The sequence below is a fragment of the Rhodnius prolixus genome, unplaced genomic scaffold (genome assembly GCF_049639745.1).
Source record: "Rhodnius prolixus isolate KJV_2025 unplaced genomic scaffold, Rpr scaffold_1, whole genome shotgun sequence".
In the NCBI taxonomy this organism is placed as follows: Eukaryota; Metazoa; Arthropoda; class Insecta; order Hemiptera; family Reduviidae; genus Rhodnius; species Rhodnius prolixus.
The window spans coordinates 23,771,049-23,794,541 of record NW_027411581.1 but is presented as its reverse complement, the minus strand read 5'-3'; the positions used below and the strand labels follow the sequence as shown (position 1 = coordinate 23,794,541).

The window sequence follows — 23,493 nt, the reverse complement described above, 5'->3', positions numbered from 1 at the left end:
TTCTTTTTGCAGATCCTCTGAACCTGGTTTTATTGGAAATGTCCCCCCTCTCTTTACTCATACGCATTTTCACAAAACTCCTGAAAAATGGAAATCTCAGGGAGATGAAAGTTAGTTTTCCGATTTGTTACTACCTGGGAAACTAATTGTAACTGAGCGTTTAAAGTTCGTCAACAAGAAATACCACTTTACAAAAAAAAAAAAAAATTTTTATCGAAATTGCTTACTCGATAGTTTTTAAATTTCATATATAATTTATATATTTAATATATTAGAGTTATTATTTGGCTGTTACTCGGCGATTTTGTAGGATCCCAAGATAATAAGGCAGCGAAGATTCTGATTAGGTACCCTTTACAGGAGTAATACTGCCTGGATGTAATACGTAGTAAGCTTGTAATGCAATCAGCAATATAATACGAGGTTGGAGTGTGATAGTTGTGAGGTCGATAATTAGTTTTGAGGCTTGGATGTAACAAATATCAACTTTTTGGAAAAATATAAGTAATAAAGATTTGCTTATTTTGGTTCGCGACTTTTGATTCGTTACTTACGAGGTTCTGAAAAAATAGCAGAATTTTGTAAACGAATTATTGACTTTTTAACTTAAATGATTATACTCTCCAATCTGAACAGAAGTTTATTGAAATTAAGGCTAGTTAGATTTGGAAGAGAGGTATTAAAAACGAATTGCCTGTAGCGATGACCAGTAACAAATAAAATATAACATTACACATTGTTAAAGTAAGAGCATTGGTTCTGGCGAGAAAGCAGTTTCTCTAAATACTAGCTCAAGATCGTTTAATTGGTTTCGAGACTGAAGAATGAAATTGACGTTTCGCGGGATCTCCATCAGATTTAACTTCTCAAAAGTTACATTTGCTTTTTATAAAAAAAAACTTAGAAAAAGTGCGTTATTTTTTGCAACCAATTCCGCTGTATTTTCTGTGGACTCAGCGAAGAAGAATTAGAAAATTAATTTAATTCATTCTTTCGTCAGTCAAATTATGGCGGTTTCGGTTAAGGAGGAGAAAACTATCTCTTCACCTAATCTAATTTTAAAATATTCACCCCTTCCTTTTTGAGTTTACAGTATTTTTTCTCTCTCTAAATTTAATTTATCATCAAAATTCAATTTTAGTTTTAATAAAATAATGAAGTATGAATTTATTTGTTAAAAGCAAGATTGTAAATAGAGACTTGGTATTGATTGGTGTGTTGCAGAATGGGACGCTTGCTATCCCTATTTTCTGTGAAAGCCGCCCTGGATTAGGTCTTGAATATTATATAATGGGCCCATTTCCCGTATGTACAGAATTTAATTTATCTTTTTTATTTTCATTGTTTATTTTATTTTTTTTTTTTTTCTATTTCTCTTTATTGTTATTTGTTTGTGTTTTCCTTGTCAATTTTGAAAGAACTTCTATTTAATTATTTAATTTTAACTCTTTTGTAATAGTTTTATTATGGTTTTCTGAAAGGAAATCTCAGAGAAACTTTACTGATACTCCCTACTCCATGTGTGTCCGTTCGCTTGTACATCCCAAATACCTGTCACGGTAAAAGTTATGATTAATAGTGCATGTTAGCATTGGAATGTTCTTTTTGTTCGTTTACCTTCATTAGTCTTGTCTTTTTATTATTACTTAATACAAGGATCAATTACTTTGGACTGTGTAATTCAAAATCTCTGAGAAGTTTCTATAAAATTTTTCACTCATTTTTGAGCTTTATTTACTTTACTGAACGCCGTTTATTTGACGGTAGTATTGGACTCTGGTCGGGCAAAACCTGTAATTTCATCTTGCACTTGCCAACTTCTTGTAATGGATTTAAAAACAAAAAATTGTTCAAGTTGAGTATTCTTTAACATTACGCTATTAACAGTTTTTGACGTTCAACCGTAACACAATTGTCCGAGAAGGAATATACTATTATATTAATAATATAATGTTCAGATTTCAACAAATTCTGCAGAAATACAGATTTCTATACGTAAATTGATGACTATGTCTGAGACAAGTGATAAAAGTAGTACATCGCGAGCCTTGAAGGATAATTTTGTAAATCCGTCAACTGTATTAAGTGACGCAAGTCAGGTATCTTATTTTACTGAAAAAAGCGAATATCTGCAGGTCATGGACTTATGTCAATGTTGTCCAAATGAAATTCCAACAAATACAGTGAATGCAGTAGTTATGAAACTGTAGAATGCATCATCATGATCTGCTGGTTCATAGCTATGACTTTCCTAGCAATTAACTCGTTTAATTACGGGTCTTTATTGGAATCAAAAGGTATAAAAAATTTTACACAGTAATGGAATTAATTAATATAAGTTGCGCAAGTATAGGTGAAATTATGACTTAATACATTCAAGTGAGAAAACTGAAGTTGAATTGCTGAAGGCAATTAAAAACAAAGTTATTGTTGCCAGTTTAAATTCGCGCGCCCCCCTCGTAAAAATACAGCTGCAACTGTAATATTCCAAAACATTATCTATGTATCAAACGTTACAGAACTCCTAAATTCAAACTAGCTGCTCTTTAATTTTATTTTAATATTTTTACCTTGGACTGTACCTAGACAAATGGTTGACATGGAATCCCCCAGACTATACTGAAAAGACAAAAAAACTAACCAACGCTACAAACTTCTCGCCAGTCTACTTGACAAACGTTCGAAACTTAACCTACAAAAGACTCTTATACCTGTTGTTACTGCGACCTATTTGGTCATACGGCATTGAAGTATGGGGATCGACTAAACGTTCCAATTCTTTACGTATTCGAAAACTTCTTAACTATTCTATGTATCTAACCTCACTATCCATAATGACCTCAAAATTCCTTTCATTACAGATCTTTGCTAAAACTCTTTTTCTCAAAATTCATTCCACTACAGCAGCTCATCCTAATTCTCTCATAGAACACCTATCTTCCTCCACATTACCAGGTAATCCTCTAAGGAGATTGAAGAGAAGATGGCCTCGTGATCCACTCTTATCGTGAGAGCAGTATTGCAAAGCACGTTACTGGAGTGACACCACTGGGTGCCTTCTCCACTCGTGATTTTCACGTATTTTTTTATCAGGTACCACAGTTGCTTGTTGCAACAATCGTTGCAGTTATAAATTCCAATAAAAGATTTTAAAAAAGTACAAAAAAAGTTTTACTGTTCAATAACATTTTGTGGATCACGTGTTCACTCCGTGTAACCTCCCTCACCCAGGAACCGATAAAGATGCAGCGAAGTCTCCACTGTTGGATATTATAAACTCCTGATAATGGATATAAATTGAAAAACCGACCAGGGAATCGAAAAACGTGCTACCACAGATAAAATCAATAATATTGTCCAACACTGCCGGCCCAAATCACATTTTCAATAATTAGATTTTAATGTAGGATCGTGGCTGTAACCCTCATGAATATAAAGTCGGAATATTTTGTTATAAAGGGGGCTTGTTCAATGAAGTTTTAAAATTGCAGTAGTTCATTTTATTTTATTTTTTTATTGTTTACCTGTTAAAATGTTTGTCTACCGTCTAGCTAGTGTTGTCCCTGATTATTTGACCTGTTGTTTGTTTATCTTTTTCTTTTTTTTTAATTTAGAAGAAGCGCAATAGTTAAATTGGAAAATGTGAATACAGTTTTTTAGCCATTAGTTTTTGTTCGCTAAAGCAAAGTCAGTTTCATTCGTTGATTTCTTTAGGCCGGATGAGATGTAACGAGGCTCTGTGCTTAACAACCCTTTTATTAACGAACAGTAAAGCACAAAAAACTGTAGAGGAAGAGGTGAATCCCTAGAACAAGAGACGTACCGACCGAGCGATTTGTTTGGAGCTTGAATCCTCTGACAGGGAAAAGTGCTCACCTCAGACAGGCCGTACCCGATACTTCTCCTCCTCGCCCTTGTCTTGTTGTGGGCAAGTGTCGGCTGGTGAAAATTTCAACCCAGCCAATTACTCGGCGCAGACTAATTGCTCAAGGGGTTGATTTTATATCTGCGTATAATTTCGTTCTCACTTGTGATATATTGCCAGCCAAAAGTTTTCGCCCCACTTCTCCTCACAGTCTTTGAGGCTCTGTCTCCCCCTTCTTTTTTTCTGCTTCTGTCAGTCTGTATGTGTTAAGAGCGTAGCGCGCTCGTGAGTGTGCCTCTTGTCGTTGAGGAAACTATTCTCGCCTCTTGACTCTCCTGGTTAGACGCCATATTTGCCGTGGAATGACGACTGCTTGCGCCCTCTTAAGTCGATAGTTTGCCATTACCTTCTTCACTTCATCCAAAAGACGTCCTGCCTATCGGATTGGGGCTCTGCTGTATAAATTCACGTCTTTTATTTGGACTGTGTTGTATATATAGTACTCCCCTTTTTCTCCTTTATTTATGCTGCCTGGCTATCCGCCATTCATCTTTGTGCTCGACGAGGAGAATGACTGCCGCGTACCCTGTGCTCATTGTGATAGGTGGCGAGCAAGCACCCCAATCTCATACTACATAGTTCTCTTCTACTCACTTTCAGTACCCAAACTATTTATATCTCTTATTTGATACACTTTATATTTTCGTTTCTGCCTGAACGTTCATTATGGTCTACAGGACTCAACCATTTTGTCAACTCTTTCCATTCTATTTTAAATCTTTCATAAATTATGCACTTGCTAATACCAACTAGATCTAATTATTTCTTAATACTTGTTTTATATGATTATTCTTTACTTATTTTTTAATTTTTTTGTATACAAACTTGTAAGTAAAATATCACTACCACTTAACCGATTTTCTTATAATGTAGAAATTTACTTAAATATGGAATTGTTATTTTTATTATTAAAGTAATAGGTGTATTCATTATACTGAAATATCAATTTAGGGCAACGTTTTGCGCGTTGCAATCGCAAGAAGTTGCAACTTTAATCAGATTTGTTTATAATTTTGTTTTCTAAGAACAAGGAAATCATTTAAACTTTTGAATTTTATGTAGATGCCCAATTAAGGCATAAAATAATTCAGGGACTTTTAGAGGTAAGGGAAAAAAGAAGAAGGTATATTTTTGAGAGTTTCGCTATCTGGAATATTAATCTATAAATAGTATAGATTTACCAACTTTACAAAATATAGAGTATTACTATGTGAGCCGTTAAATTAATTGTTGTTAAGGAATAATAATAATAATAATAATAATAATACACAGGGAAGGGATTAGCTATGCGGATAGTGTAATTGATTCCCACGCGGAAGACCCGGGTTCGAATCCAGCTGCTGGCTCTTAGATTTTCTCTTCCTAGGAGCTTCTTACAGTTCACTGTCGGGTGATTGTCTATAACGAGAGAACACTGCCCAAAGGCCAGTAGTGTACTGAATAAAGCTCCAGGCGCCAATTACCTCAGATGTTGCCGTGCCTAAAAACAAATGCACCTACACATTTAAACACTTACTGAACGTAAAAAAACACTTTAAGATATTGAGAGTTGGGAAACTGAATAAATCCTGGCAAAAACTTTAAATCAGAATCTCTACATGATCGCAGAATCTGTGATAGAGAAAGGAATCAAGGTATTAAGGAAGAAAAAGCAAGTCGCCTTATTAATAAGTGTAATATTAACTTGGACATTTTATTACTTTTTAAAAAATGAATTATTTATTTATTATATTTAAAAGTAAAAGCTGCAACAGTTGAATTGCAGTAAAAATAACTGGATTTGAAAACTGGTCGCCCTTTGCAGTCAGTTTTCTGGTAGTAATAATGACAAATATATCTATTGGTAACAAACATTATAAAAATAATGAACAGTAAAAAATATATTTATATTTATTCTATTTTTAAACTTGATTTCACATTTGCAAAAGAATAAATATTATTATATAAATGATACAAATAGCTATAATTGTAGGAAATTGCTCAGAAATCCATTGAAGGATATAACGTGCTCTTTTAAGGGTATAAACTAAACTTAATTAAGGTTGTTATTTGTGTGAAGGAAAGAACTATTTCTTTGCAATAACGAGAATATCATTTGAAAAATTATTGTATAATCTTTCTATAGAAATCCGTGATTGCATAAAGTTATTAACATTGGTAAGTTTATTCAATTAATGTTTGTCGAAGTTAAACATTTTAGCTTATCAAGCAGATAACCTAAGTTCCTAAATAATCGGTTCACGTAACGCCTCCATTAAAGCAACTTATATTTTTTACTGAACTAATGCTAATAATAATGGGAAGAGATTAACTCAATGGTTAGCATAATGGATTCCACTGTGAGAAGAACTATTTTTTTCGAAAATGTATCATACGATTCTCTAATATTCGTTTCAAGATTACCCACACATAGATTTAAAACTTTTATTAATTTTTAAAAGTAAAATTAATTTTATGTCCTATTTGGAGAACAGGAGGAGGTTTTTTTTCCTTTAAAACGCCATTTCGGTTAGAGAAAGTCGTTTGAGTCGTAGAAGTAAGAAAAATAATCGACGATTTTTTCAGGCAAGGCTTTACGTCTAACTATAGCATCTATCAGTTGTCGTAAACGCGGGTTAAAGCTCATAACTTTACTATTAACATTTTACCAATTAAATAAAAAGTAGCTACACACTAAATTCGATCTGGAGATCTTCCACTATGAATCCGGGGACTTGTGTAATTACTTATAACCACTACTCTAAACCTGGCCCCTTATTATAACCACTACTCTAAACCCGGTCCCTTATTATAACCATTACTCTAAACTCGGCCCCTTATTTTAACCATTACTCTAAACCCGGCCCCTTATTATAACCACTACTCCTAAACCCGGCCCCTTATTATAACCACTACTCTAAACCCGGCCCTTAGTCATGTGAATCTTCACGCTAGATTTTGTAAATAGAAAATATAGTATTCTTGACATTTCGTTCTATTTCATTAAAACAAAAATTTTTTTTTTGTCTTTATTGTGCTACAATCAGCGCGTTAGCGCTATAAGTAACAATGATAACAGTGAACAGTAGAAGTAAATGAGTGGAGAAGTTACCCAGTGGTAGGTAACACTCCAAAACATTACATGGTCACTCTCTTCACTTGAGAGGCAATCACGAGGCCACTGTCTTTTAAGGCGTCTTGTCCGGGTTGTCAGAAAGAGTTCTAGAAGAATTATTTTTAGCTAGAGGATTTATATGAGATTGCAGGCTGAAGTGGAGTTTTCTGTATCTTGTTTTAGCAACATGTGCGACAAAAGGTCAGTGTGTATAGTCAGGTTGGAGACATAAAATGGAGCGTGTACAATAGTTCGAAGTATTTTAGATTGTAGCGATTGAATCCTTTGGAGATTGAAGCGTTTGGTTGAACCCCACAGCTCTATTCCATATGCCCAGATGGGCTTCAAAATAGAAGTATAAATTAGTCTTTTGTTGTCCAGAGAGAGTTTTGATCTATCTCGTCTAAGAGTCTTTTAAGTAGTCGATAGCGTCTGTTCAGTTCTATTCTTTTAAGTCTAGTGTGGGGGTTAAAAAATAAATAAATAAATAAATAAATACAGATTTTGGAGTCCACGTTAGAGGATATGGTGCATATCAAGTGAGTGGGTATTGCACAAACTTAAAAAACAGAATATCGCAGGCAACTTAAATTTAGAAATCCATTTAGGCGCAAACAATGTCCTGGTTTTGGTCTATAATCTATTGCAACGGAAATATCGCTGAATGGCATGAAAATTAACGTTAAAACGGAAGTTTTTTTTTTTTTTTTTTTACTTTTTCGTTCGCTTTTTCTCTAAAACGGCTCCATTTCTTTTCTCTAATCTTGTAGTCTTATTAAATGCGCAGATAAAACGCTGAGAATAATGTATCAGAATTATGCGATATTTGTATTGAGAAAAAATTGAAATATTGTCTTATTTCCTACACATATATTTTGTATCTCCTAAAAGTTTATTTTATATTTTATAATTTAGTGATAACGAGTTGTAAGGGCACAGTTAACAGGAAAAGAGAGGACCCTGTAGCCTCTACTAAGGGGGCACACTTTAATGAGCCCCGTGTCAACCTCGCTCACTGGAGACTCACATTGACCCTTAAGGATTTTTCACTTCTACCTGTGGACCAGTCCGAAAACAGTCATGAATTTTAACAACAATCAACATACCGTACAACGGAATAGAAGAAGACCCTGTCTTTTCAACTTCTTTCATGATTTATTAAAAAAAGAGAAAAAAACGCCCGTTGTTTATACACCTGCTGTTTGTTTTATTGCCTACTACATCTCATTTAGATCTTTCATTTACTTATATATTACAAAAAATATCTATTACCTTGTCGAAATGAGGCTTCAACCGCTGTAAAAGGGTAAAAAAGGTTTTGTACACACACATAAGTATATTACTTTAAAAAGAAAATATACACAGGACGAAAAAAAAAGTTGGAAGTAATATAATTTATTCAAATTAATGTCAGTGAAGTATTTTACATTTTAATAGAGGCCGCACTCCGCAACAAAAAATAATAATAATGTTAAAAAAAATAAAAAAAATACAAGAATATACGTAACGATATAAATTTTTATATTTTCTATCTCTGCTTCACGTTAAACCGCATCGGTTACATTTGCCGAGTTTCAATGAGGTCGCCTAATTACTAATTCATCAAGCTTATAGCTAAGGAATAGTTGGACTTAGAAATATTTCTAGAAATGGTAAATATCCGTAATTTTATTATTATTTTTTCCCTTCTGTAATACACTGCTCATAAATAATTCTTGCTGCTTTCCAGTAGTTCTTCATATCTAATGTAAATATAGATCAGTCTTTTGAATTTAATAACGGTCAAGAATATTAATGTGTATAAATTTCTTATATACTTTTTTCCCTTTATTTCTTTCTATATTTTTTTAATACAAAAAAATAAAAAGAATTTTTGAACTAATATTTTATTTTAAGACGTGCCAATGCGGATGTGTTCTGTATAACCACGCTGATTGTTGACCATAATGACGCAATGACCCACTATGCTCATGTTCTTATACTCCCTTTTCCTCAAAGTAAAATTATCATTATCATTATGGCCGTGGTAGAATTTTGAACATTTTTTCAGCGTTAATATCTGTATTGAGTTTCTCTGTGCCCTCCATTCCAAAAAGTGTTTTTTATTTTACTTATTTTATTTACTTATAATATACAACCAGACTCTGGTTTGTTTGTGAACTCTCTGGTATCTCAAAAGAACCTGACGGGAACAGCGATAAAAATCTTTCAACCAAAAAAATTACTGAGTTGTGTATTCATTTTAACTTCGTAAGTACATTACATAGACATCTATATAAACCTTTATATATATATATATATTTTAATGATTTAAGGCGCGTCAACATCTAAGGTTATTGGCGCCCGGAGCTTCTTTCAGTGCACTGCTGGCCTCCGGACAGTGTTCTCTTGTTACAGACAACACTGTCCATCACCAGACAGTGAGCTGTAAGAAGCTCCTAGGAAGAGAAAATCTAAGGGTCAGCAGCTGGATTCGCACCCGGGACCTCCGCGTGGGAGTCCAGTATGCTATCCTCATAGCTAATCCCTTCCCTAAACCTTTATATTATAACTAATTTTATTTTACGTATATCGAAACTGGTTTTAGGGCGTTTCTGCGATGTTTTTTGTCGTTTCTGAGTTACGGTTGATAAATACACACATCCTCGCACATCAGGGCAATTCTTAACACCACTTTTTGAAACTAATATTTACACTTTTAAAAACTTAAAAAGTGGAAATCTATAAGATTACGAAAAACTCTCATCTTAAAGACGAAGTTTGGAGAACGTATTGTTGCGTAATCGTTGAATGGTAAATTGAGAGGTCCATACTCAAATCTATATCGCAAAAAAAGATTTAGTACAGTAAAACCCAAAATTGTGTGGTTTTTTTTTATGAGTAGAATCACGTCATTATGGTTATAAAGGATTCTAAGCAGATTATCACTACCTTAGCCCAGTCCTGTTTGGGCATTCAGATCAACGCAAGCAATCTGAAGGTATTTTTGAGGCAAAATTGGGCTTAAGCTTCCCTGTAAGGCGTAGTGTTAACCTGTTGCCGACGAACCAATTTCGGAGGATCTGTGTAATTACGTCCAGAAAAGTTGATTTTATTGATAAATTCTGGATATTGATTTAGATATCAAATGATAAATATAAGTAATAATTTTAATTGAGTGTTCTGCAAATTGTAAATGAACAAAAGTTATCTTAGTTATTAAAGTTAGTTTATTCGTTTCAAAATATTTACTTAAGATTTAAATAATCTATAATTATTTATGAATTATAGATTTTAGCACAGCACTGGAAACATTACACATATATTTTTAATAATTTTGTTTTCATATTTGTTAGCAAAAGAGTTGAACCCAAAAATCCGCAATCCTTTGATTTGTGGTTCAAAACTATGGTATTGAAGTTCTTGATCTGTGGCGAGGATGTACTCATTTGGACATTCTCGAGAAATAACATCGCGGATGGATTGGGCAGGACCAGGTAAATTCTGGTTGTCACTACTATCTTAGAATCACTTCGTTTCCATTCGCAACCATACATCTTAGAGAATCTGGATCATCCACATTGGCAACAATTCAAGGAAAAAAGTACAAATCGACTGGACATGGTAGGACATTAAGTTAAGTCTTTCTTTACAGACGACGCTCATTATTCTATGTGGCCACTGTTTTTCTTGAAAATTAAGGAAAATTTGAAACAGAATTATTAAACACAAGCACGGACGGTCATTGGTTTCAATAGTTAACTCTTTTAATTTGTTTTATGATATGAGCTTTTTAAATTTTAAGCAAATTATACTAGGAAAGGGTTTTGTGCACCTTTACCGAACTGTCACAAGAGTTTTATGGAACAAAAGAGAAAAAAGGTTACAAAATTTTCCTGTTCTAATGTGTCACACAAGCGTATACTGTACGGCCTCACCACTAGTATAAATGCTAATAGGAATCCAAAATGTAAGGGAAATTTCAAAATCAATTGATCGGTATACCATTTTATTGAATAAATATTGTGGTTTTTGATGTTAGGAACGCAATTCAAACAAATTAATGATTTCATTAAATAATTTGCGGTCAGAGAACGTCGTGTTGGTCTTTTTTTTTCCTATCATTTCCTTATAAAATTCTAGTATACAAATTAATTATTAAATTAGGTTTAGTAAGGTGTTGCATAGGTGCAACTAGACTAATGTAATACAAATTAATTGCACTGGCTAAGATGTGGGGCTACGTGGTTGGTTCATGTCCAACTCTATACACATGTAGGCCATTACTGTTGGGAGACAATAAACAAGAAAAACTTATAGTGAATTAATTACGTGGTCCAGATTGACGGCACAGATAACCAGAGTAGTGTGGTGCTATTATTTACTATATTCTCTGTATATACATTGCAAACCGGTCTCTGTGTGATTGGTCCAGCCTCTTGTACACAGTTAAAAATGACTTACAAGCGGAATAATTTAAAGTATTTCTAATCTCTTAAAAACAGTCTTCAAATAAAGTTAATTATTAATCTTTAAAATAAAAAAAAAAAAATCAGGTAAGATATTTGATATCAAGGAATCTTACAAATTGCCAATCACGTGTAATCTGTTGAAAGAAAATGTTCATAATCAATTTTATATAATAATCTTCACAATTTGTAGAGAAGTAAATACATTAAATATGGTAAAACAGTTTTCGGGAATGTTTGTTCAAATAGTTAGCGTGATTTATTGTCTGAACTAAATGTTCACGATAATAGTTTGTTTTGTGGAAAATCTTTTAACATGATTTCCACTTTTCGTGACCTTAACTTGATGTACGATATTCTTGCACGAAAAAGAATATAAAATTTAGATAATTTCTGTTGTTTAAATTACCATTTACAACTAGTCTCTAATAACTCCTTAAATATATAAACCATTTGTTGATATTAAAGTGTAAAATAATTTTAGAAAGTTATTAATTTCTTTTACAAGGGAAGGAAATAGTTATTTATTTAACAAGTGTGGAAAGTAGTACTTTTCCTCACGCGAGGCAGGGTTTGCACGCACGAGCGAGCGAAGCGATGCGAGTGCAAGTGCAAATTGCCGAGTGTGAGGAAAATACTTTACACTAGAGTTAAATATTATATTTTTTTCTGCAACCATTTATTAACTAAAAAAATTAAAAATTTCATTTTTACAGTCTACAAAAAGTAATTTATTTATTATAAACATTTATTGTTATATTACAATTATTTACATTACTTACGTATTTACATTACTTATTACATTTTCTGCTGTTTCTTTTATTGATGGAGGAGTGTTTTTCTAAACAGGAATCACTAGAATCCATTTTAAATTTCTATAAGGTAACACTATAACCTTTTTAACTGTTATAATTAAAAATATCTAATTATTTATTAAAGTATTATTTTTATTCCTTTCAATTTTTATTTTATTTTTTAATATTCGTTTTTTAATTATTTAGTTACGTTAAATAAGCTTATTAAAGTTTTACAGAAAATATTTATGTTAATAACAAAACTTCTTATATCAAGGAAGCACAATAAAGTTTTTCCACACACTAGTGCGGAAAGTGATACTAATGGGAATTTCCCCCCACTAGTGTGGGAAGTTGGGCATTACACAGCTGATTTTAATTGAGTAATGAGAACTTCCCTACATGGTTGCAGAAAAAAGTTTTTTAATCGCGCAAAATATTTTAAATTTTTAAAATCCATTTTTAAGGTCCCCTTAATCCACAAAAGTGGTGTTTAAAATTTTAAATGATTTTTGTTTTGTCTGTAACCATAATAACAAAAAAACATAAACATCGCGTGAAATTAAAAATTGATATTTTATTTAAATGCGATTAGAGGTCTAATTTTGGTCAAAATCGGCCACCCCGTGAGTACGACTTTAGTGAATTGATTTTTAAGATTTTCTTGTCATGAAAGCCACAAAGAAAGTAGTGGATGAGAGCCACTGTTACATCGTGGAAGCTATGGACAAGAGAGAATTGACAGAGGGTCTGTGAAACTATTCCTCGTACCATAATCGAACGGTGAAAAAGATATCGCTTGTTTTTTTTATTCCAATATTTTTGGTAAATTGTGTTAATTTAATAGAAACTTCTAGCCTCGAAAACAATAGATGGTGTTAATGTAAGGTCAAAACCAAAAGCAATAAATGAAAAAAATTAAATAAATAAGTTTTCTAGAAAGCGGTTCCGACGATTTTCTATCAAGTTTAAGCACTAATCGTGTAAAAGTAGGTAAACAATATCTTTTAGGAATATTTCTCAAGAAAAATTTGTTTACAGGCATTTCTGGGATAGGAAAAATGGTTAGGCTCACTTCCCAAAGTGCTGGTTTTGTATATTATACTGCCACAAGGTAGTGGGTATAATAGTGGGACTAAATTGCTAACCACCAAAACAAACTCAACGGAACGGAAGTGCCACACTTTGTTGAATTGATGTTTCGGTATTTTGAAATTTTCGCTGTTGTGTCGTCTACAATTTTTTGTAAGTAAACATAGAACTTTATATCTGGAACTCTGTCTACCCCCCGCTGTCAAAAAAAAAAGAAGCTATTAATCCAACTGTAGATTAGGACGAGTACAGTAAGTATTCAAGTTTTCTAGAAAATCCATGCCGCGATTTAGAGAATATCCAAAGGGAAGTGGAAAAACCCATTGAGTAAAATAGTTCCATCACGGTTGTGATATTTATTTCCTTCAAACCCTTAATTTTAGCTTCAAGCTTAAGCTGCTGTATAATAATATAAGACACAGTAGCCTACATTAAGCTTAAGCCTCTCATGGAAGTGTGCTTAATAGAATTTTCTAGGAAAAAAGCTTGCTATATTTTAAACCCTATTTATGAGATTTATGAGCTAATAAAAGCCTAAAGAAAATGATTTAAGGAATTTTCGAGAAACTTGGTGAAAAGTAACAAATTACTCAAGTAAAATGTTATTTCTGGTTAAATTTCGAGTTAAAGTCGTGTTTCTGGCGGTACAGTTCGATGTAAGAAAACATTTTTTTTTTTTTTGTTAAAAAATTGGGTATCAGCACTCTCCAAAACTACTCTTTCGGCCTCCGGGGAGCTCGGGACGAATATTTCTGTTGAGAATTCCTTTTAGAAAATCTGAAAGACTTCTTTCTCAATAAAAAATAATCGTTTAACATTATACTATGCTAAAGTCTCGTTGATCTTAACTAACAAAGCTAACAAGAAGAATATATGTTTATTTTAATTTCTAATATTTGGTTTGTTTGTAACCTACCCAGTTAACCTCGTATTAATCATAAAGAAGTAACATTCTAAACTTACCTCACAAAACTTACCTGACCAATCAGTGATAAATTGGTTCTTTAAGGGCGCTTCTTCATTCTTTTTAAATGTCTTCCATCATTCTTAAACGTAGACACGGACGGACTCTTTATGCAAATGGGCACGCACATGGATGATAGAGGCTATTCTACTAACAAACGGTACGCACGCGCACGCACGTGTATATATATATCTATATGGTGCGTAGAGTGAAATGTTTATTGATGTTGCGGTGAGGTGCAAACAGAGATAGAACGGTCGGTGTACACGTGGAGCTTGGAGTGTTTTGTTAAGATAAAGGCGGTAAGATGAAATACGATTCACGATTTAGCTCTTAGATGAATATATTGGCCCTTTTGTCTAATTGTTTACAAAGACAATGCTAATACATCTTTAGTACAATATATTTTGTTTTACAACAATCAATTTCTTAAGCACGGACCTTTCTTACACCGAGTTGAGGTTACCTAGTCTACAGGAATTCACTTTAAAGTAGCCAAAGAAGCTTAAAATAGAAAAAATATTTTTTATCAAATGATTTATTTATTTGTTGCTAAACTATTGAATAATTAGACAATATTCAATTAGATGTAGAGATTGCACTTATAATTACCGGAGACTGGAAGTGAAGACACTCATATTTTAATCACTTAGTATTTTACTGACTATGACTTACGAGGGTCGTTTGAAAAGTCCGTGCAAAAATAAAAACTACTTAATTTTTTGGGGTAAACCTTTTTTATTTTTCAACATAGTCTCCTTTTAGGCTTATACACTTCGTCCAACGCTGCTCTAGTTTGTTGATCCCTTCCGAATAATAGGATTTGTCCAAGTCTGAAAAATAGCCATTCGTTTCTGCAATCACCTCCTCGTTTGAATAAAATCTTTTTCCCGCCAGCCATTCTTCATATTGGGGAAGAAATAGTAGTCCGAGGGAGCCAAGTCCCACATCCAAGGGGGGATGTGAAACGAGTTGGAACCCTATTTCCATTAATTTTGCGACCACAACTGCTGAGGTGTGAGCTGGTGCGTTGTCGTGATGGAAAAGCACTTTTTTGTGGGCCAATCGTGGGCGTTTTTCTTGCAGCTCGGTTTTCAAACGGTCCAATAACGATGAATAATATGCACCTGTAATAGTTTTACCCTTTTCCAGATAGTCGATGAGGATTATTCCTTGCGAATCCCAAAAGACAGTCGCCATAATCTTTCCGGCCGAAGGAACGGTCTTCGCCTTTTTTGGCGCAGATTCCCCCTTGGTAACCCATTGTTTAGATTGTTCTTTGGTCTCAGGAGTGTAGTGATGTATCCATGTTTCATCCACAGTGACGAAACGACGCTTAAAGTCCTGCGAATTCTTCTGGACCAGCTGCAAACCGCCCTTGCAACACTTCACACGATTTCGTTTTTGGTCAAGCGTGAGCAATCGCGGCACCCATCTTGCGGATAGCTCTGTCATGTCCAAATGTTGATGCAAAATATTATGTACCCGTTCATTCGAGATGCCCACAGCACTAGCAATCTCACGTACCTTCACTCTTCTGTCATCCATCACCATATCATGGATTTTATCAATGATTTCTGGAGTAGTAACCTCAACAGGGCGTCCAGAACGTTCAGCGTCACTTGTGCCCATATGGCCACTCCGAAAATTTTGAAACCACTTATAAACTGTTCTAATCGAAGGTGCAGAGTCACCATAATGTTTATCAAGCTTCTCTTTAGTCTCCTGAGGCGTTTTGCCTTTCATAAAGTAGTGTTTAATCAACACACGAAATTCTTTTTCGTCCATTTTTTGAAAATCACTCGACTTCCTCGATTCAAACGAATGCCAAACACAAAGAAATAGACCGATCTGGCTGAAACTTGGTGTGTGTTCTTCCAAGAGATGCTACTAACTAAACATAACCTCGATACGCGCCAGTAGTGCTATCTCTCTGACTTTGCACGGACTTTTCAAACGACCCTCGTACCTAGCCCTAATTCTAGTAGAAACTTCTATATTTTTTTAAAGAAAGACTATTTATAGAAACTGATAAAATATTATTAAAACTTAATTCTATGATGTATTTAATTTAATTTTTTTTTTTTATAATGAGTTTTATTGTATTTACAATAAAAAGTGATAGGCAGTCTTACATTGATTAGTTACTACCGTCTTATCATTGTTACTTTGGCTTTTGAAACTTTTTAAATCTTAGAAAGAGAATTGTTTATTACTATTGTGTGAACTAATCAATCTATTAAATTTCTACTAAAATATTCTTTTGTTGTGTGATTAAGATAAAAATCAGAACTTACTAATCTTGCACACATAGCAATAGTTTTACATTAAAGGGACTACAAAAAAAATCAACCAACACTCACAGTCATTAGTGACTGAAATTTGAACTTAAAGCTCTAAATTTTTGACTTGTAACCCGCGCACACGACTTAAACGAACTGAGGTTAACAGGCGTTATCGACTACTTAAAAGACTGCTAGACCAACGATCTAATTTTTCACTAAATAACAAACGACTGGTTTACACTTCTATACTAAAACCCAACTGGGCGTATGGTATGGAACTGCGATATTCAGTCTAAAATACTCCGCACTATCGTTAACGCTCAATTTTATTTTTTAAATCTAAGCACCTACACAGAATTAGAAATTCCGTTTGTAAATTAGGTTGCTCGAACTCGCTGTAAAACCTTTCATCAGAAATCACCTTCTCATTTCAACCCTCTTGTCCTCCAATTATCATCTCATCACCTTCCAAATCATCCTCCGATGCGATAAAAATGCCAGAGGTCTCGCGATTTTCTCTCTTCTGAGTGTATACAAGTGTTAGTCATTGTCATTGTTAATAATACTGTCTCAACGGTTGTATTTCATTATTATAAGTTCTTCAAGGAAAGAAAAGGGACTAGCTCAGCGATTTGCGGACTGGATTTCCACACGGAGATCCAGGGTTCGATTTCAGGAGTTGACCATAGATTTTTTCTTCCTAAGAGCTTCTTACAGCTGACTGTCCGGCGATGGACAACGAGAGTACACTGACGGAAACCGGCGTGCACTGAAAGTGCTCCTAGCACCAATAACTTCACATGTTCGCATGCCTGATATAAAAACAAAACAAAATACGAGATTTCGTTATTTGTTTAATTTAAAAAGTCCTTATCTACCTTCAGCGATTTCCTATCACCTAAAGCGATTTCAATCAGTCCTCTGCTCCACCGAATTTGGAGAACCAGGATGCGTTATTATTGAGGAAGTCATGTTTTATAACTTGTCTTGTTTGCATTTAGATCTGTAGCCTACTCAGTTTGTCAGCTCTTGATATTTTATACGAATTCTACTGCTTTGAATTTATTTATATACTTAAACCACTTAAAATGCTTCTCCACTAACTGGTGTACCTTTGTGGCTACTGACCATCGCTGGCTAATTGCCTTTCCTAAAATCACTCAAATATTTGCCCAGATTTCAAGATAAAACTTTTTTTTTTCTTAAAGTCATAAATTTCTTTCAACTTGTTTACAGATAAAATATTTGACAACTCAATGTATCAGATTGTTGTAGTTTGTATATTTATGATATGTGTATTTCTGTTTGGCCAACTTTTTTATACATATATATACATATTTGTTGGTAGATTGGCTTTGTTTTCTTGAATATACGAGCGAGTGACAAGTGGTCAGTGCTATTAGGTGTTGTAGGTGTACCAACCTGAACTGTCAAAAACACAAAAACGTTTTACCTGAGCTTGTCATCCAGTCGTCAACCTGGATCGTAAATTTGTAAACACTGGATAGCCGCATGAAGGGGCAGGGAGTGCGCTCTAAATGGCTTGCTCACTAACCTGGAGACTGGTTAACATTTTACTGGAGTCATAAATCTCAATATTTCATATAGTTTATTTTCTTTTTAAGTTTTTGATTTGTGGGCAGAGAGCGTAATAAAATGGAAAATCAAAATGAATAAAACATATTTCCTTAAGCGTCTCGGATAATTCTCTTTATCTTGATTGACTTTTTAATATTTATGCGCTTCGATTTTCTTAATTAATTTTGCTTTCTCAATTCTCTTCGAGAATTCTCGATTCTCTTTTTCTTAATAAAAACTCTGCGTAATTTATATTCAAATGTGGAAACTATGAATTGGAATTTTTAAGAAATTCCCATTTCGGATTGTTTTTTTTAGGAATTTAGAACCCAGTAATGCTGATCTTTGCTGCAAGCTGTTCAGAATTTTGGACTACATCTGCATAGAAGTTAGTGTACTGGGTTTAGTCGCAAATCTGCATTGGTGTTTTAATAAATGCCAAAAAACATAAATTAAAATCATTTGATTTTACCAATGCAGTCAAGAGTTGCCTGAATTAGATAGTTAAGAAAATCAAATATTACAGAAATTAGTGGATGCGATCAAATTTTCATTTGGACAAGCTAGAAAAATTAAATTTTATTAATTTCTCGTAAATTCTGCATCTATTTATATTTGTAACTCTTCGTCAAACTTTTTTCATGGTGCGAAACCGATGATAATACATGATTCACCATAAAGACTTTTCATAACGGAAAAAATCTGTCCGGAAATTATCCCCACGTTGGAAGTTGAAGCAATCAGCTTTGTTTCAAAAAAGGAGAGAATCAATATTAAAAAACAAATATCAAAATTCTTTCTAACATTCATCGAGAAGTTATCGATAAGAGATCTATGGGAATTGAATTCGAATGTTCTGTTTAGATAACAGATCCTAAAAACCTGAATCCCGTTATGTAAGTGGTGGTTCGTTTAGACAGCCATGTCCAAATACAACTCTGACGTTATCGACGTGCGACTTCCTCCTCGTTGCAATAGAGCGCCGAACTTGTAACTGCGTTCTTTTCTATTTATGGTAGATATTTCATTTAAGCCAAGTGAGGACAACTTGTTGCAGCTCTTCACAGAATACTGTTCAGTGGTTACTTAGAGCTCAAATTAAAGACTTGCGAGACCATCGTTTCGACAGATATGATTAACTAATATGATCAACCCTAATGCCTTATCGTACAGTTTTCAAGGCCATTGCAAAATGTTTTTTCTTACAAAAAATATTGCAAATGAACATTTTTTCGCTTTTAATTATTTAGTATTCTTTCAGACAATTTAGAATGTAGTTAGCACCTAAGCAATGAATTTCTAGGTTAGGACATTATTACATTAATGTAACATTTTTCATTTATATTATTTACATGAATTTTAATGAATTTAAAATTACTAATCAATTTTTTAATGAATTTATTAATATTTGCATGGAAATCACGACGCGCACTCAGCTATAGAATTCTATTTCTTATTGACTGACAATAAATCTATCTTTGCAACGAGCGTACGTTTTATTCCGTAAAAAAGGCACTTGAATCTCCACAATGTTTTCCGCAAGATTATTGCGGTTTAGATGTAATCAAACTTTTGTAGTACTAAAATGGTAGCTCAACAACAACAAAATAACAAAAACCAAAACACAATATTTATTTTATCTTTTACAACACAACATAAACATAACATTGATCGCAAGCAATCGCCATAAGACACATAAGACGCCAACTTGACTTTTTCTAGCGCGCACACCAGCGCTCCACATGGCATTATTATTATTTACTACTACATCTCGTCCAACCTGACGATTGAGCGACCCGATCAATTAACCTTTAACTAACATAGTGGAAGATAATTGGAAAATACATTTCTTTTGCCTTAAATGAAAGATAATCATAAATTATTGTTGACAAATAATCTTAAAACTTAATCATAAAAACGGTGCAAGCTTGTTCTTGAGGAGTACTCATAAACTAAAGTGTAATAACATTAATTAAAAATGATATATAAATAATACATTAAAACAATAACCACAAAATGACATAATATCGAACATAGCAGAAGTCTATGCTAATTCACAACTCATAAAATTTGTGGCAATCATCACATAAGTGTCAAGTTTTATTAAAATGATTAACTAATTGTCAGTTAAAAAATCAAAATCCATGCCAGAGTTCGAACTTTCTTGCCGTGGTCGCATTCTACCTGATTCAAAGACTCCTTCAAACGGTATGCCAGTAATTTGGTAACCGTCCACGTCCGCTATCACGTACCTATCATTGGGTAACACTTTCTTGACCTCGTACGGCCCCCTATACTTTGGTAATAATTTTTTGTTAATGCCCGGTGTTACGTCCGTATTAACTATCATAACATAGTCACCTTCTTTATACCTCCTAGGTGCTTTATGCCGTGCATCAAAGAGTTCTTTATTATGTGCTTGCGTATCCCCGATTGCTTTAGCAGCGGAGTCCCTAATTTCAACTAAGTTTCTATTCTTATCACTTTCATCTAAGTAAAATTTCAACGCGTCTAGTATTTCCCCTTGTTGATCCACACCAAACAGTAATCTACTAGGAGTATTTTTAATAGATCTGCAGAAGGTATTATTAAACGCGAATTCTACACGATCTAAAACAGTGTCCCATTTATGTAGCTCAGGCGTAATTTTAGCTAGAACTGGCGTAATATCGCGATTAAATCTCTCTATTTGCCCATTGGCTCTAGGGGTACCAGTAGCTATTAGGATATGTTGAATCCCCCTCTTCTCTAAGAAAACAAATTGGAGGTAAAGCCAGTTCCTCGATCAGAAATTAATTTAATTGGTTGACTATAATGTCTAAAGTAGTTCGTTAAATGTTTAATCGCTTCCTTACTATTGGTAGTTTTGCAAGGGTATAGTTTGATAAATTTCGTAAACCCGCAAACTACTTCGAATATGTATTTAAATCCCGCGGATGTTTTTTGCAAGGGCCCGTAATGATCTATATGTAGATGACTAAATGGAACATTCCCTTTATCAATACTATGCAGTTCCCCTTCACGCTTACCAGAGTTGGGTGAATAGACAATACATTTAAGGCAATTCCTAACGTAATTTTTGATTTTGTCTTTCATGTGTGGGAACCAGTAAGATCTTGTTATTAACTCAATTACTTTGTCAACACCGAAATGTCCCATTTCATCATGATAAATCTTAATAACACTATTCTCCATACTTTCAGGCACGAAAAATAAAATCTTTTTATCTTTCTTTCTATAGACTAAGCCGTTATTTAATTCAAACTTATTATGTTCGTTGTGTTCTAAATAATCTCTTATCTTGATAATAGCTTTATCTTGAGACTGCTGGAAAGCTAAATTTTGCTCTAACGTGTTCTCATGCAGTACTAAAACATTCTGGCATCTGCTTAAGGCATCAACGTGACCCATACCCTTCCCAGACCTATGAACAATTTGATAATTATAGTTTTGCAGCATTAGTGCCCATCTAGCTATTCTTGGACAGATGTCTTTTTTATCTAAGGTCAATTTCAAACTTTGACAGTCTGTAAAAATTTTAAAGGGTATTCCAAAAAGATAAATGTGAAATCGTTTTATAGAATATATCAAACACAGACATTCTAGCTCAAAGCTATGATACCTTTTTTCCGCATCACTAGTACGCTTACTGAAATAAGCAACGGGATGAAATTTCCCATCGTCACCTTGTCGCTGCATAAGTACCGACCCAAATCCTAGAGAGCTGGCATCACAATGTAGCTGGGTCTCAGCGGTGGGTGAATAAATAGACAAAACAGGAGGTGTCACTAGAAGTTTTTTAAGATTATTAAAACATTTTATATGTTCTGCATTAAATTTGAATTCGATCCCTTTCTTAATAAGATCATATATATAAAGGAGAGGCTAAAATTGAAAAATTGGGTACGAACCTTCTAAAATAACTAATCAACCCCAAGTAACTATGTAGCTCCTTTGAGTTCCGTGGAACTGGATAGTTAGATATCGCATCAATAAGTTCACTGCAAGGAGAGATCCCATTTGCATCTACAGAATACCCAAGGTAATTTATACTGGTCATCAGGAACACACACTTGTCCAGACGTAATTCCAGCTTATTATCCGCCAGTAAACCTAAAACATCTTTAAGAATTGTCAAATGGTTATCAATTGTTTCCGTCGCAATCAAAATATCATCGAGAAAAACGCACACTTTTGAATCGAGAATGAGATATTTGAATATTTGATTAATAAACCTAGCGAAAATTGCTGGGCTATTGCACCACCCAAACGGCATTCGCAAATACTCGTACTGTCCTAGCGGGGTGATAAACGAAGTGTATTTAACGGACTTTTCAGCTACCCTAATCTGATGAAACGCACTCTTAAGATCGAGTTTAGAAAAATATTTCTTTCCTTGGAGCCTATCCAATTGGTCATCGATTAATGGGAGCGGAAATCTATCTTTAATCGTGACTTTATTTAGTTCTCTGTAGTCAACGCATAACCTTAACTCCCCCGTTTTTTTCCGAACAAGTACAATAGGCGAAGCGTAAGGGGATCTGCTCTCACGAATAATTCCCCTCGACAACAGATCATCAATAAGTTTTTGAAGTTCAATTTTCTCCGTATATGCTAACCTTCTCGGACTGAAATTAAACGGTTTGTGACCAGGCACTAATTCGATTTCTACCTCTGGATGAATGACTGACTTGTTATTCACGGTATTATCGGCACCTAAATAATTTTTAATAAGTTTTTCTACAGAAAGCTTATTCTCTATGCTTAGATTCTGATTCAAAATAATTTCTTTTTCACTCGTTACTACGTTATTATTTATTAGCATTAAAGCTTGCACGTTCGAGTCATAACTTTCGTCTTTAATATCTAAATTATGTTTACTAGCGACAATACTAACGGTATCAGAAAACGTTATGCATATTTGTTTATTTGAGATGAAGTCTCTACCTAAAAGGCAACTACAAGGAATTGCATTATTATTAACAACATAAAAATTAATATCTAAAAATATATTACATGAATTTAAAAATACTTTTGTACAAAATATACCTATAATGCTTAATTTGGACTTATTTATACCTTCGTACTGCTTAATATTGGATGGGGCGACTAGAATTCTGTCAGACTCCACCATGTCATTCCTAATTAATGAAATGCATGATCCGGAATCTATAACAGCTTCTACTTCACTCTGTACTCGGCTTCCATCTATCACCAAAGAAGTATAATATGGCGGCAGTGGAGGTTTTTCTGCCACAATGCCCACCACCTTAGAAGTTGAGGCTGCAACGGATGTTCCTGCTGAGCGCTTTC

General features: G+C 33.9%; 1 protein-coding gene across 2 annotated transcripts in view; it reads left to right on the top strand.

The window, feature by feature from the left end:
• Nucleotides 1-23,493, top strand: part of LOC141447503 (uncharacterized) — a 385,726-nt gene that overhangs the window by 143,839 nt on the left and 218,394 nt on the right. The window contains exon 3 of one of the 2 annotated variants that reach the window (XM_074115134.1): nucleotides 1,225-1,305. The exons of the other annotated variant lie outside the window; for it this stretch is intronic. Within the exon in view, the coding sequence (XP_073971235.1) occupies nucleotides 1,225-1,305 (81 nt within the window). The remainder of the gene's footprint in view (nucleotides 1-1,224; nucleotides 1,306-23,493) is intronic. 2 annotated transcript variants of the gene reach the window in all.